The sequence below is a fragment of the Phoca vitulina genome, unplaced genomic scaffold (assembly GCF_004348235.1).
Source record: "Phoca vitulina isolate PV1807 unplaced genomic scaffold, GSC_HSeal_1.0 scaffold81, whole genome shotgun sequence".
Classification (NCBI taxonomy): domain Eukaryota; kingdom Metazoa; phylum Chordata; class Mammalia; order Carnivora; family Phocidae; genus Phoca; species Phoca vitulina.
The window spans coordinates 78,241-92,963 of record NW_022589784.1 but is presented as its reverse complement, the minus strand read 5'-3'; the positions used below and the strand labels follow the sequence as shown (position 1 = coordinate 92,963).

General features: G+C 52.1%; 1 protein-coding gene across 1 annotated transcript in view; it reads left to right on the top strand.

Moving 5' to 3' along the window:
- Nucleotides 1–10,444, top strand: part of THEG (theg spermatid protein) — a 12,103-nt gene extending 1,659 nt beyond the window's left edge. Inside the window, exons 3-9 of the mRNA XM_032394546.1 lie at nt 278–349; nt 771–832; nt 1,704–1,773; nt 3,010–3,127; nt 6,175–6,334; nt 10,184–10,330; nt 10,365–10,444. Coding sequence (XP_032250437.1) covers nt 278–349; nt 771–832; nt 1,704–1,773; nt 3,010–3,127; nt 6,175–6,334; nt 10,184–10,330; nt 10,365–10,444 — 709 coding nt within the window. The remainder of the gene's footprint in view (nt 1–277; nt 350–770; nt 833–1,703; nt 1,774–3,009; nt 3,128–6,174; nt 6,335–10,183; nt 10,331–10,364) is intronic.
- Nucleotides 10,445–14,723: the final 4,279 nt, after the last annotated feature.

The window sequence follows — 14,723 nt, the reverse complement described above, 5'->3', positions numbered from 1 at the left end:
AGGAAGGTGTGCCGCTGGAGGCAGGGGTGGGGTCCACGAGGAGGAGGGCAGCTCCTGGGGGTCTGCCCTGCTCCCCCCCCCCGCCCCCCGGCTTCCTGGCTCCCTTGTCCCACCTCTCACCCGTGTGATGACCCCGGGGGGCAGGTACAGAGGGAGGCTAGAAGTCAGGGTTCCAGAGATGGGACTGGGGTGGCTTCCGGGTACCGGTAAGGACAGTGAGGCCTTTGAGCAAATGGGGCCACAGAGCAGTCGGGGGCTAGGGCCTGTCTCATCGCAGGATGGGGTGCTGCTGTAGGGGCTATGCCTGGGTGTCCCGGAGCAAGAGGAACTTGCAGTTCTGTGTCTACTGGTGAGTCCCAGGGTGCCCCTCCATCTCCTGCCATGGGGGGGCATGCTCCAGGGGATCCCTCCTCCTCACCAGGGGCAAGGATTGGGAGAAAGGGCCCTCTGATGGGGGGCTTCCTCACCCCGAGGGCCATTCCCAGCTCCACCCTGGTGCTCTGGACGCCAGTCCACCCAGCTGAGAAGTGGGTCTGCTCCCGTGATAGGGCCCTGGGTCCTGCTCTTAGCTGTGCCTTTTTTTTTTTTCCAGCTCTCCCTTCTCTGAACATCAGCCCTGCTCAAAAGCATCTACAGTTCCCCACATGCCTCACTGTCTCCCTCCTGTACATATCTGTTTGTAAGGTGCCCTGAGTTCTGTTTCAGAGCAGGGCACAGGAAGCCTGTGTCTCAGCTTCCTTGACCCTGAGCCATGCCTCGGTGTATTCCAGGCCTTCTGTGTACTGGACAGAGAGGTTTCTCGAAGACACCACCCTCACCATCACAGTGCCAAGTAGGTGGAGCCCACCCACCACCTCCACTTCTCCATCAGGGGTCACCTAGCTCAGGGGTGGGCCGGAGGTGGCCCTTGTCCCAGCTCTCATGCTGGGTCACCCCCATTCTACTCCAACCTGTGCCCCAGATCCAACCAAGGAGATCCAACTGGGGTCTCCCCTAGCCCTAACCTCACCAGAATTCCCTATTGCTGCTCCCCCAACCCCCATCTCCCAGGTATCTCATCTCTGGCCTCTGTCTCTGGAGGAGCCAGAAACGCTGGAGGCTGGTCCTGGGGTGAGGGGTGTGGGGCAAACTCTCCAGGGGAACTCCCAATTTGCACTACAGCCAAAATGGGGGTTAGTATTAAATTTATTAAAAGGCTCTTTGCCTTCCCTTCTGCAATGGTTTCTACACTTTTTGAGAGCAGTGGATCCCTTCAAATAAACTATTTCAAGAAATCTCTTACTGGAGAGAAGTAATAGGGCAGGTTCTCTCTTGCAGGTTTTAGAATCTTCCTCAGAGTGGACACTAAGCTCTTGTAAACCCTAGGTGTGTACTAACTGCAGACCAAAATCCACTTTCCCAACCAGTGGGTTGTTGGAGCCACACTGAGCTCTGTTGAGGAACTGATGGGCCTGAGCTCCCATTCCAGTCCTGCTGCTCCCCTCCTGTGTGCGCTGAGTAAGGGACTTCAGGCCCCTGGGACCATTGTCCCTAGAATGGGGATAGCAAAAGTCACTTCTCTGCAAGGTATCTGGTGCTCAACTCTCTAGGCCCTCAGTGCCTCACATTGTGCCTCTCACTCCAGCTAGTGGAACACTAAGCAAGAAGGAAACCTCTGAGGGTGGGCAGGTTTCTCAGTTGGGGCTGTTTCCGATTTTGCATAGAGGTGTCCCGCCGAGTGGAGGAACTGGCTCGACCTAAAAGGTTCTACTCGGAGTATTACAACAACAACAGGTAAGGGAAGGAGTGCTGAGCGGGCTGAAGGCAGAGTTGGCAGAAAACCTCTCCCTTCCCTGACAGAGTGTGGCATGGGGAGAGTCCAGGTCCAGGGAGTAGATGACCTGCCTTCAGACTGGGGTGGGCTACTCCCCAGCTGGATGCCTGTGGGCAGGCACTTGACCCTATGAGCTACAGCTCTCTGTCCACCTGTGGGATGAGTGGAGGTGGGGATCATACTCGAAAGGTACTTAGCACAGTACCTGACCCAGCAAATGCTCAACAAATGTTACTTATCACCATTCTGGATTTTGTTGGCCCTAAAAAAGCCAGCAATCCTAAGACCTTATTTTATGTACAACTTTTAACACAATGCCTTCTTATCACTTAGAACTTTCATGCTTGTTAAAAGCTATGTTTAGAGTTATTTAGACATAGATTTTAATTACCTATTTTTATGCACATAAAAGGAAAATAATAGCAGATGAATTAGCTAAACTGTGTCTGAATTTTTTGAATCACTTTTTTGACTCAGATGTTGACAAGTTTCCCCACACTGTTTTTATTGCCTGTCTTTGTGATGGTAACTTTCCATTTTATTGCTGAATCATCGTGTAATCTGAAGATAACTTAAACTGCAACTAGACTTAACATCTGTAGATCCAAGAATGCATATAATTCAGCTGAGGCCATTTCAGTGCCAACAACCACCCCAGAGTGCACGCAAGCGAGGACACCCATGGGACTTCTGATGTTTGGCTGACAGCATTTATAAACTGCATTCCAACCTCAGAGATGTGAAAATACAAACCCGTCTGCCTCAGATCAATGAAACATAGCTTTCTTTCTGGGGCAGAGACAGACCTGACATCTGATTTCAGGATACACAGGCCCACACCCTTTCATCCCTTATGTCCAGTCCTGACCCCAGCCCCAACAGGGGTGTGGGCGAGAGGCCCTGGGAACCACTGTCAGCACAGAGGGGGAGAGGGAAGCACTGAATTGGAAGATGGCCATTGCACCCTGAGCTGGGATGACCTTGGGAGAGGGTAGCTCTGTCCTTGAGAACACTTAGGGGCTTTCTTTTAGGGATTCTTTCCTGAATCCCTTCCTGGAGGTGTTTTCAAAACCCTCCACCGTCCCAGGCTGTCCCTCATTCCCGAACTCAGAGACAGGCTGAGAGGACATGACACATGCAGAAGACAGAGCCGCGCCCCTGGCTGAGCTGCTGTGTCAACTGTGGATGTCCCCTAGGACCACCCCCATTTGGCCCGTTCCTCGGTCTTCCCTGGAATACCAAGCTTCCAGTCGCCTGAGGGAACTGGCCGCGCCGAGGGTTCGGAATAACATTTGGAGCATAAACATGTCTGAGGTAGGTGCCTTGCTGTGCTCTGGCTCTCCCCGGGGGCCCACGTCAGAGAGCACACACTCCGGGGCGGTCTGCACAGCACTGCTCGATCGAGCAAGCGGGATTCCCTGGTGTGTGTCTGCGCAGGACGGAGCTGGGTTTTCCTCTCACCACTGTCTTGAACCTGCTCAGGGACCCCCTTCCCTGCCCGTTTCAGAGGTCATGACATAGTTAGTTCAGTTCCCCACTCAGGCCCAACATGGCCCCTGGCAACTGCGTCCTGTCCCCCATTCCCACAATTTTCCCTTCTCCTGAGTGCCGCATGACGGGATAGAGCTCTCGCAGCTCAGCTAATGTATCTGAGATTCTCGAGCATCTCAAGAGTTCTTGCCTTTTGAGCACTGGGTCATGTTTCATCACGTGGGTGGACCAGTCAGCCCCTGAAGGACATTTGAGTTGTTTCCAGTTTTTGGCTCTTACAAATAAAGCTGCTGTGAAGCTGGCATCTCACTGTGGTTTTAATCTGCACTAAATATGTTGATGGGGATTTTCACATGATTGTTTTCCAGAACCCCCACTTCAAAAAAATTTTTTAAAGTAAATCCAGACATCATACCATTTCTCTTCTACTTCAGTATGCATTTCTAACTGACATCCATAATAACAATGATCACGCTAAAAAATTTAACAATAACACCTTAATATCCAAATACCCAGTCTGTATTCACTTTTCCCAGTTGATCCCCCCCAAAAGGGTTTTATGGCCAATTTGGTTGAATCGGGATCCAAAGGAGGGCGCTGTCCTCTCGACCTGTCCCACCTCTTACCTGAGATTCACCCGTTGTTTTCTGGGCTGCCTGCCTTGCCTTTGCCAGTTCAAGCCTGCCCTGATGCCTCTTTCCTTCTGTGTGCCAAACCCTTCCATGGTTCCCAGTCCCTGGGAAAGTCCAGATTCCCAAGCTAAGAACTGAGGGCTCAGCAAGACTTGGCTCTTCCTGACCTCTCCTTCTTCATATACCTGCTTTGTTGGGCTACACGCAGGACCCTCGATGAGCCTCCAGGTCTTTGCCCACGCAGGTCCTGCTACCTCTATCTGTTCACCTCTCCCCTCTCTATCTAGCCCCTTTGTACTCAAGAACCCTCCTCTCCTTTGCCCGACCCTCCCGTTCTCAGCCAGTCTGGTGGGAGCCCCACCTCCAATATCCCTGCACACTCCTTTGCTCCTTCCCAGCCCCTAGCACAGTTTCTGGATGGACTGTTGATTCTTCCACCAGACTGGGAGCAACCCGAGGACGGGGACCACGTCTTTCTTGCTTTTAGTGGCAATATTCCTAAGCTCGTATTACCCTATGCAAGGCACAGAGTGGCAACCAATATTAGTCTAAGACATGGACAGGTGAATGTTTACCTGCCTGCCCACCCCTCCAGGCAGGACTGACATCAGGCTCATTTCCCCCCCAGCAGTCAGGCCTGAGTTGTGTCAGTCATGGGGAAAGAAAGGAGGAGGGGAGAGGAAGGGAGGAGAAGGAAGGAGGAAATGGAGGGTTGAGTGGGACATAAATTATAAACACCAAGATGTCTCTGACAAGAGTAGCGCCTGTGATTTTCAGGGAAGACAATTTTAAGAGGAAACGGACTCAAATTTCCGACTGACCCCGGGAGGTCATTTCAACCAACCTCTGCTTCCAAGAAGGCTCCTGCTAAAACTACTGTATGGAGAGCTTTCCTATGACACGAGACATTGCAAATACACCGGCACCAACCACAACATTTCCACAAGTTTATTCAGACCTACTCCTCCTCTTTAAGGAATAAAACATTTCAACAATTACCCTGGCTTCCTCCTTCCCTCTCCAGAGGTATCAGGAATGGCCAGCTCATCTTCCCCTTGTCACCGTTCCAGACGTTCAGAACGTTATTTTGCCCACTCTGATTCATCTGCAGGCAGACTGTTTGCACACGTGCGGGAGCCAGCTGGAGGGCAGGCGGGTCAAGGAAAGAAGCTGGACAGGACATATGCTAAAGAGGGGGCAGCCTGGGAAGAGTGGGTCTTGAGTGCATTTTTTGGGGGTAGGGAGACAATGATTAGCAGTCGGCTAACAGAGGTCCATCTAGGTGCTGCCTTTGAGTAGGCTGACAAGTATCAAAGCAGACAATTTTGGTAGTGCCTGGATTCTCTGGAAAATGCTAAGAAGTTATCTACAGAGCAAGTGGGTCAAGTTTCTCAGTGAAATGTCTGTCAGGCCTCTGGCAACCGCGTCCCCATCAGAGCAGCTCTGCCTCATTGCCATCATTTTAAACTTTATTAGTATCTAGACACATCAACTGTAATCATAGCATTTTGTGTTTTTAATACACATACATGGCGTGTTAACTTTCTTGCTTTCCCCTCAATATTTGTTTTCTCAAACATGGCATATGATATATAGAGAACCAATATTTTACTGACTGGATTGCATCCTACCATAGGAATATACTGTAATTGATTTACCCAGCCTCCGACTGACGGACAGCCTGGTTGCTTCCAAGTGTTTGCCATGATATTCAAGCTACAGTGACTATCACTGCCTTCATTTCCTTGTGCTCCAGGGCAGGGGGTTTCTCTATATGGTGGTCTTCAAGTGTCCACATGTTCAACTTGAGAAGAACAAATGCTTTCCAAAGTGTCTGTACTAATTTACTCTCCTAACAGCCATGCATGAGGATTTTCTCTCCTCCCATGTTCTTGCTAGGGCTTGATAATTTTTTCAGACTTTTTCATTTTTGCCAAATTTGTTGGCATGGAGTGATATTTTGTTGTTTTAATTTATATTTCCCTGGTCAACAGAGGATTATCGATCTTTTAGGTTTACTCTCCTATATGATTAGCCCAGGCCCCTATTGGTTATTGGGTTATTGATTTAGAAGAACTCTTTATATATGATAACTACTAATCCTTTGCTGAACTCATTGCAAACTAACTTCTTCCCAGTGAGTCCTGTGTCTCTTACTGTTGCTTATGGGGTCTTTCTGATCCAGGGGCCTGTGATGAATCATGGACTGTTGTACTCTTTCCCTGTAATTGTTTCCAGGTGTCCCAGGTATCCAGGGCAGCCCAGATGGCCATCCCCAGCCCAAGGATCCTACGGCTGGCAAAGCCCAGGTCCCCAGCCACCCTGTTGGAAGAGTGGGACCCCATGCCCAAACCCAAGCCACACGTGTCAGACTACAATCGCCTCCTTCACTTGGCCAGTAAGTAGCTCTGCTGGGGCGTGGCACTGGCCACAGGCCGTGGGGTGGGGTACAGTCAAAAGACCTGGGCTCCAGGTCTGCTTCTTCCAGATTCAAGCTTCTCTCTTCCTTCATCTTCTCCCGAAACTGCAGACCAGTTGTCCAAACACCTGTGCACCATTCATAGCATGGCTCACTCAAGCTCTCCTGGGAGTTGGCAGAGGGGGCCATTCCCCAGGAGCAGAACTGAGAGGGGCTGTGACCTGAGTGCATCTCCTGGCAAGGGCTGTGGGTGCAGGAGAGCAAGGCGGGGTGTGGGCCCAGGCACCAACCCTAGAGCCAAGCTGAGGTCCGAGGGCAGCTTTAAAATGGCATTGACCTGATTCTTCCCCTTTCCTTTAAAACGAATGAGAAATGATGCAAGTAACGCACACAAATTGTAGAGAATTGGACGGTGCGGAAGGGCATAAGGAAGGAGATAAGGCAGTTCAGTGTGTTTCCTTCTGGGTATGCACACACGGTATACACACAGATCCACAAAGTCGTGGGGCCGCATGTCTATGCGTGCCCGTGAGCACCCTTCCAGATGCTCTCCTGGCCTGGCATTCCTGTCGCGCCCTCCACGTCCAAGGCACGGAGGACCCCTGTGGGCCGTGCCTTCTGAGCACACCTATAGCTGCCCCGCGTCCCCTCCCCATGCACCCCGTCTGAGGCCCATCATCAGTCCCTGGACCAGAGCTGTAGCCTCTGCCCTGATCCTGGCACTACCCTCACCTGTCTCCATGTGGCTGTCAGAGGCATCTTGCTGGACTCAACTCAGACTCGCCCTTCCCTGCTCATGACCCTCCCAGGGCTCCTGCCTCTCTCGCGTGGGCACGGGACCTGTGGTCTGTCCCCTGGCTGCCTTGACCTGCCTCCATTCTGCTTGGGCCTCCCCACTGGCCCTTCCCATGTCCTGGAATGCACTCTCCAGACACCAGCTCACTCCTTTGCCCCCTTGCTGAGGCCCCTCAGTGCCCTATTTCATTCCACAAGCTGTGCCCGCCTCTGGGCACCTGTGAGCCCCTGTCACTGCTCTTGCTCTTTCCCCGCAGCACCTGCCACCAGGTAATGTGCCTCACAGTGTATTTCTCTGTCTGTTTGTCGTGTGTGTCTGTTACACGCCGGCCCAAAATGTCAGAGGCACTTAATTACCAGAGAGCTTGATTGGCCGTTTTGGCTCACTCTGTTCTATCGTCCTCCAGGTTTCCCATTTCCTTTTTTTTTTTGGTTATTGACTGAGAGCCGCTCTTTATATAAGACAATCACTAATCCTTTGTTGAGCACAATGTAAAATAACCTCTTCCCAGTCTGCCTCTCTTCTTTTAACTGTGCTTATGGGATCTTCTGTTTATTCATTCATTTATCTGTTCCCTTAATATTCCTTACGCGGACAGCTAAGTGCAAGGAAGCACGTGAGCACACGTGTGTGAATGCCCTGGGCCGTCGTGTCTCTCTCCCTCCCTCTCTCTCTCACACACATACAGACATGTGCGAAGGCACTGGGCCGTCGTGTCTCTCTCCCTCTCTCACACACACACGTACAGACATGTGCAAACGCACTGGGCTGTCGTGTCTCTCTCCCTCTCTCACACACGTACAGACATGTGCGAACGCACTGGGCCGTCCTGTCTCTCTCCCTCTCTCTCTCACACACGTACAGACATGTGCGAACGCACTGGGCTGTCGTGTCTCCCTCTCTCTCTCTCACACACACGTACAGACATGTGCGAACGCACTGGGCCGTCGTGTCTCCCTCTCTCTCTCTCACACACACGTACAGACATGTGTGAACGCACTGGGCCGTCCTGTCTCTCTCCCTCTCTCACACACACACGTACAGACACGTGGGCAGTTGTGTGTACACGCGTCCGTGCCGCAGATGTGCCCACGAATAGACACGCGTGAACTGTGCTCTTCAGGGCGGCGTGGGGTTGTCTTGTTCACAGAGCAGACTGGCGCCCCCCCCGTGGCCATGACTGGCACTGTCAGAGAGAAGCGACCCCGTGGGGCTGTGCAGGCACGGGAAGGGTCCTCGGCCGCTTGCCACTCTGTGTGTGTCCAGTGTGTTGTGTGGTAGGGGACTGTCACCACGTCACTGTCAAGTTTTCACTGGCAGAGTTTTGTTTTTAATTAATTTATTTGAGGGAGAGAATCCCAAACAGACTCTGCTCTGAGCATGGAGCCCGACACAGGGCTTGGTCTCACGACCCTGAGATCACGACCCAAATCTCGACCAAGAGTCGGACGCTTAACGGACCACACCCCCCAGGTGCCCTGTCATTGACAGTTTTAAAGCCCGGATGTCACAATGGTAGGAGTGCTTCTGAATTCTCAGAGGAATTCAAAGAAGCCGGGGCCTGGGCATGGTCCTCCTTGGGGCCCCCCTTCTGCTTGGCCCCTTCCCTTTGGGCACGTCACACACACACCCCACAGCTCTGTCCAGCCCCGATGGCTTCCTCCCCCAGGCCCCGCGTGGACGGGTGCCTGCCTGATGGGAGGGACCCTGTTCCCTTTCCCCAGGGTCTCTCCACTGAGGGCTTACCTGCTGAGAAGGGGTCAACCCTTTTTCATTTGCCCAGAGGCTCTGGGCAAAGAGGGCTTGGGAAGAAGACTGGAGCATCCCTCCAGGACCCCAGGGTCCTGAAGCTCCCAGAGACCGAAGGCTAAGGCAGTGACCACTGGTGACCACCCCTCTTCTAGTCCCCTGACAGGCCATGTGCTGCAGGAGGGGGTGGTGGGGGCAGGGGAGGAGGAGCAGACCAGCATGAGAGGCCTGGGGGTACCAGGAGGTGAGAAGAGGGAGCCTGGCTGAGCCACAGGCCTCTGCTCCCGAGAGGTCAGTCCCCAACAGCAGCCACTCGCCCTGTGCGGCTATCTCAATGCCATTAAAACCAATCAATCGGTTGATCTAAATGAGTTAATCAATTTCATTACAATTGAATCAAATAAAACTCCAGCCCATATCAAGCACTCTAGTCACACATGGCTGGTGGGAGCCGTGCCACCCAGTACGGAAAGCCAGAGCCCAGAGGAGCCAGGACAGCCTCAGCCAAGAAGCTGGTGCCGAGTTCCGAAGGGGTCCTATGCCGGGGAGTTGCCCCTTGGTCCGCTGACCGGGCATGCAGCACCAGCCAGGGAGAGGAGATGCCTCCCATGCCTGTCCGCTCGCCCCCCCCCCCCACTGTAGCACTCGAGCAGGGAGGGGACTAGGGGAAGGGGCCGGTCAGGCCCCCCCCCCCTTGGCCACTAGGCTGGCCCCTGTGTTCCCTGTCTGGGACCCGTGGCCATTTGAAATAGTTTTTCTTTACAATTCACCCTTTTAAAGTGTACAATATACTGCAATAAAAAAATAAAGTGCACAATTTAATAGTTTTCAGTACATTCACAGGGTTGTGCACCCATCACCACAATCAATTTTAGAATTTTCATCTCCCTAAAGGGAAACCCCATCTCCATTCTCCATTAGTTATCATTCCTTTTCACCCTCGCCCCAGTCCCCGGCCCCCACGAGCCCCCTTCCCGTCCGTGGATGAGCCTGTTCTGGACGTGTCACCCACGTGGACTCACACCCCGCGTGGCCTTCGTGTCTGGTTCCCTCCCTGAGCGTCGTGGGCTCGGGGTCCGTCACCGGGGCCAAGCGTGTGGGCGCCTCGCTCCCGTTCGCAGGTGAGTGATGTTCCAGCGAGTGGATAGGCCATGTTGTGTATCTCCACTCTCCTGTCGATGGGCAGCCCATTGAACTTGGGAGCTTTGACCTCCACAGACCTGAGCGGCCACGCGTCTGAGACCCCAGTGCCTGACACGGTCCCCTTCTCCTGCCCTCTCCAGTGCCCAAGGCCCAGTCGAACCAGTGTGTTCCTGACCGAGATCCACGCTGGGAGGTGCTGGACGTCACCAAGAAGGCAGTGGCCAGTCCCCGGATCATCTCCCTGGCCAAGCCCAAAGTGCGCAAGGACCTCAACGAGGGCTACGACCCCTACCACATTTCCCCAGCGTCCCTGGTGGCTCGGGCATCCCCTCGCTTGTATGAGCTCGCCACCCCCAAGAACATCACCAAAAAAGTGTGAGCGACCCAGGCCTGGCCTCTGAGATCCCATTCCCAGTAAACACCCAAGTGCATCCTAACCCTGTGTGTGGTCGGCTCTGAGTGTTTTGGCCTGAAGGCGGGAGGGCAGGCTGGATGGCCAAATGGAGGAAGAGGAGGAAAATAATAATATTTATGTTTGCATCCAACCTGCGATGTGTATGGCCCTGTTATTTTCCAAATCCCTCTCTCCTGCCCTTTCCCGCTTCTCAGATGCCCGACTTCTGCCTCCCTCAACTCCAGAACTTTCCTTCTGAATCTCCTATGCCCACACTTGCTTATCCAACAACATCCTGGGCGTCTCCACGCACCTCAAACTCAGTGACCTCCATAATAAAACCAGCTGACGCCTATTCCATAACGTCTCGATCTTTACAGTGACCCAGTGAAGGGGGCTGTAATTGCACCCATTTACGGAGGTGGACACTGAGGCGATTTTGTGGAAATTTGTTATATTAGCAAGAGGAGGCTAGTACAGATGAGCGATCCTAAAGACTGACTCCTCACACTAGGCGGAGGAGGAAGCTGCTGAGGTTGCAGTGTACCTGGCTGCCCAACAGACAACGTGGATGGTGGGATTGTCAACCTTAGGAACCTTGAAAACAAGACAAAACAAGAGCTCCAGAAGTTTTTTTTGTTTTTTGTTTTTGAAGATTCATTTTTAAGTCATCTCCACACTCAGAACGGGGCTGGAACTCACAACCCAAGATCAAGAGTCGCACGCTCTTCCGACTGAGCCAGCCGGGCACCTCAAAAGCTTTAAACCAATTGAATATCTAAAATGACGTGCACAATCTCTTGTCAAAGACCACCTCATATTACAGTGTTCTTATTAACACACGAGCTTCACACTAAGATGTCTTCACAAAATAAAATTTAACTAACCTATGTTTAAATTCTTATCTTGAAATTTAAAGCGTTAATGAAGAACCACGTGTGTTGCCTATAACAGCCGTGGTTTGCGGTCAGCTTTATTGAGATAGAAAGTACAGACAGCGGGATTTCTACTTTTTAAGGTATGGTTTCATGAGCATTGACAGGGGCACACAGCACCGCCCACAGTTGAGAGAGACAACAGTTTCATCTGCCCCCCAGATTCCCCGGTGCTACTCTGCTGTCACCCAGTTCCCCCGTCCCCACTCCTCTGTTCTCTGTCCCCACAGTTTGGAGTTTTCTAGAACACTGGTAAACTGGGAAGGTGTATACTGGTGGAAGACAGTGCCATGTGACCGATTGTCTTTGACTTCGTTCGGCTTGTCCCTACTTTACAGCACGTGGGTGGGATTCGCCCTGTCATCCGTCCGGAGAGTCCTCTGAGTTTGGCCTGTTTACCTCTTGGGACAAACATTCGGGCTTAGTTCTCCGTCATCTTTATGCTGCACTTTAAAATTACCCGACTTCTTTTGTTTGTTCTTTAAATCTTTCAAACTACGACGCGCCTTGTGTCAGAGGTTATGCCCTCAGGAAGCAGATTTTGAGACCGAGATTAGGGACAGGAGAGTGTCTGGGGCCGGTACCTGCCAGGGAGTGAAGGAAGAAGGGCTGGACAGAGGGACAGCGGGCCTCAGTGATGACAGTCTCAGCTGACCCCACAGGGGCCTCTGGAGCTTTGGAGTTGTCCCGTTGTGCATCTGCATGGACAAGTGCCTGGGTGTGGGCAGCCTCCGTGAAGGAGGGGGGACTCCCTCTGGCTGAAGGCAGGGCCTGGGAAACACTCAGCTTAGAGCCATCAGCCACCACCACCCCCGGCAGCCGGAAGAAATGCTGCTTCCATATATTTGGGGAGCTTGGATGGTGTATCCACCACAGTCCACCCGGAACTGTTCAGCTCCATGTAGTATGTTCTGGAAACATTTCACCCAGGATTGTTAGGCCTCTTTTTCTTTTTCTTTTTTAAAGATTTTATTTATTTATTTGAGAGAGAGAGAATGAGAGAGAGCACATGAGAGAGGGGAGGGTCAGAGGGAGAAGCAGACTCCCTGCCGAGCAGGGAGCCCGATGCGGGACTCAGTCCAGGGACTCCAGGATCATGACCTGAGCCGAAGGCAGTCACCTAACCAACTGAGCCACCCAGGCGCCCTAGGCGTCTTTTTCTGAGGGAAAACTTGCAAGAAAAAGCTTAGTGGGGTGAGCCACAACCTCCAGAACCACCTTGAGCTGCGGCTGAAGCTTGTCACCCCCCGTCTCCAGCACACACTCTCCATTGCTCTCTCGCTGCTCTCAGAGGCTGAGCTGGTGATGGGGTGGCCCAGGCCCCAGTCCCTAAGGGGCCCGAGAGCTTTGTCACTAGCCCCCGTCAGCCCATGGGTGCTGCACACTCCCTATCGAGCTTGGGCGGTTGAGATCCAAGAGAGGCTGACTGCATGGGCACAGGGGCCCACGCCCACTCAGGCTTCCGGGCCTCTGCCTTTGCTGTCCCCACTGCCGGGGTGCCCTCCTGGCCTCTCTTTTCCCTCCTTTAAGACTTGGCTAAGGACACGGCTTTTTATGTTCTTAGCTTTATTTCTTTTACTTTTTTATTTTGAAAACCATTCAGGTTTATAGGAGAAAGAAATCTCCATATACCCTTTCCCAGATTCAGCTTCTCACATTTTGCCCCATTTGCTTTATCATTCACTCTCCCCCTCCCTGCCGTGCGTGTTTTATAGATACAAATTACACTTTTCTGAACCACCGAAGTTGCATGCATCATGGTACCTACCCTTGTCTTAGTCCCTTTGGGCTGCTCTATTGAAAATGCCCTAGGCCAGATGGTTTATAAACCACAGAAATGTCTTCTTCACGGTTCCAGAGACTGGGAAGTCCAAGATCAAAGTGTCAGTAGATTTGGTGTCTGGTGAGGACCTGCTTCCTGGTTCATAGGCTGTCTTTCCCCTGCATGCTCACAGGCCAGAGGGGCGAGTGTGCTCTCTGGGGTCTCTGTTATAAGGTCGCTCATCCCATTCATGTGGGTTCCACCCTCGTGACCTCCTAAAGATCCCACCACCAAATACCATCATACTGGGGACTAGATTTGAATATATGAATGCTGGGGGGACACAAACATTCACTCTATATTAACCCTAAATATGTCACTGTAATTTTTTTACAGAACCACAGACCAGTTATCAATTTCAGTAAACTTGACACTGATGTAATAGATTTATCTAATCCACATCTGAATTCCAGTTTTGTCAATTGACCCAGTAATGCTCTTTATAGACTTTCCCTCTGCACTGCTAGTTGTCTTGTGTGAAAGGCTGGTTTTTAATGGCATTAACATTTCTAAAGAATACAGTCCTTCTTTGTTCCTCATTTGGGGTTTGTCTGCCGTTTTCTCAAATATAGATACAGGTTATGCATTCCTGGCCAGATTAAGTGATGTGGCGTCCTTCTCAGGGTTGGGAGGTACATGGTGTCCCTCTGCCCCTCACTACGATGTTCATTTTTTATCACTGGGTCAATGTTACCTCATTTCTACACTGTAACTAATGATCAGTCTGTGGAGAGAGACTTCCAGACCTTAAAAAGGTCCTTCTCTTCATCCGGGTCCCTCCCCTCCCCCTTCACATCTCTCTGATGATTCTTGTCAAAGCCCTCTCCAAGAAGTCTTATCTGGTTACCCCAGGCTGACTCAAACCCTTTTCCTGGGTTTCTGCCCCGTGTTATAACACAGACACCCCCTCTCACTGTATCTATTGGTCATCTCCCTGGCTCGCTGGACCCCTGCAAGCCCAGCACCTAGTTGAGGGCTGAAGGGGACAGCTGCTTAGTTCACTGATTGACTCGATGAGTGAATGGATGAATGACTAACTGCTCTATGGATCAGTGCGGACTCTCAGTCACAATGGCCTGAACCTCCAGCACGAAGAGCAGGGAACTCACTGACTCATGCAATTGTCAAGGGCAGGGCAGACCTTTCAAGAGTGGTTCTCTCTCCTGACAGGTGGATTCTCAGAGGGCTGGGATAATGCTTTTATATCCAGCATCAGGCGTGATGGATCTCAACTTTCAGTAGTCCATGGGCTGACAGCTCTTGAGTTCGCCACCTCCCCAGTCTTGGTAGGAACACCATCTACTCATTTGTGCCAGCCAGAAATTTGGGAGCTGTCCTCACACTCTGTCCACCTTCACTGCATTGGGGGCCTTCTGGGGTCTACCTTCCCAAACTGTCCACCTCTGTCCCCCCCTCCACCCTCGTCACCAGCTGACCTCTCTGCCAGCTGATGGCCTCCCCACTGACCTCCTTGCTTCCTCTCCTGCTACACCTTCTGCCCTGACGCTCACAGGCCTTGTCAGTCTGAA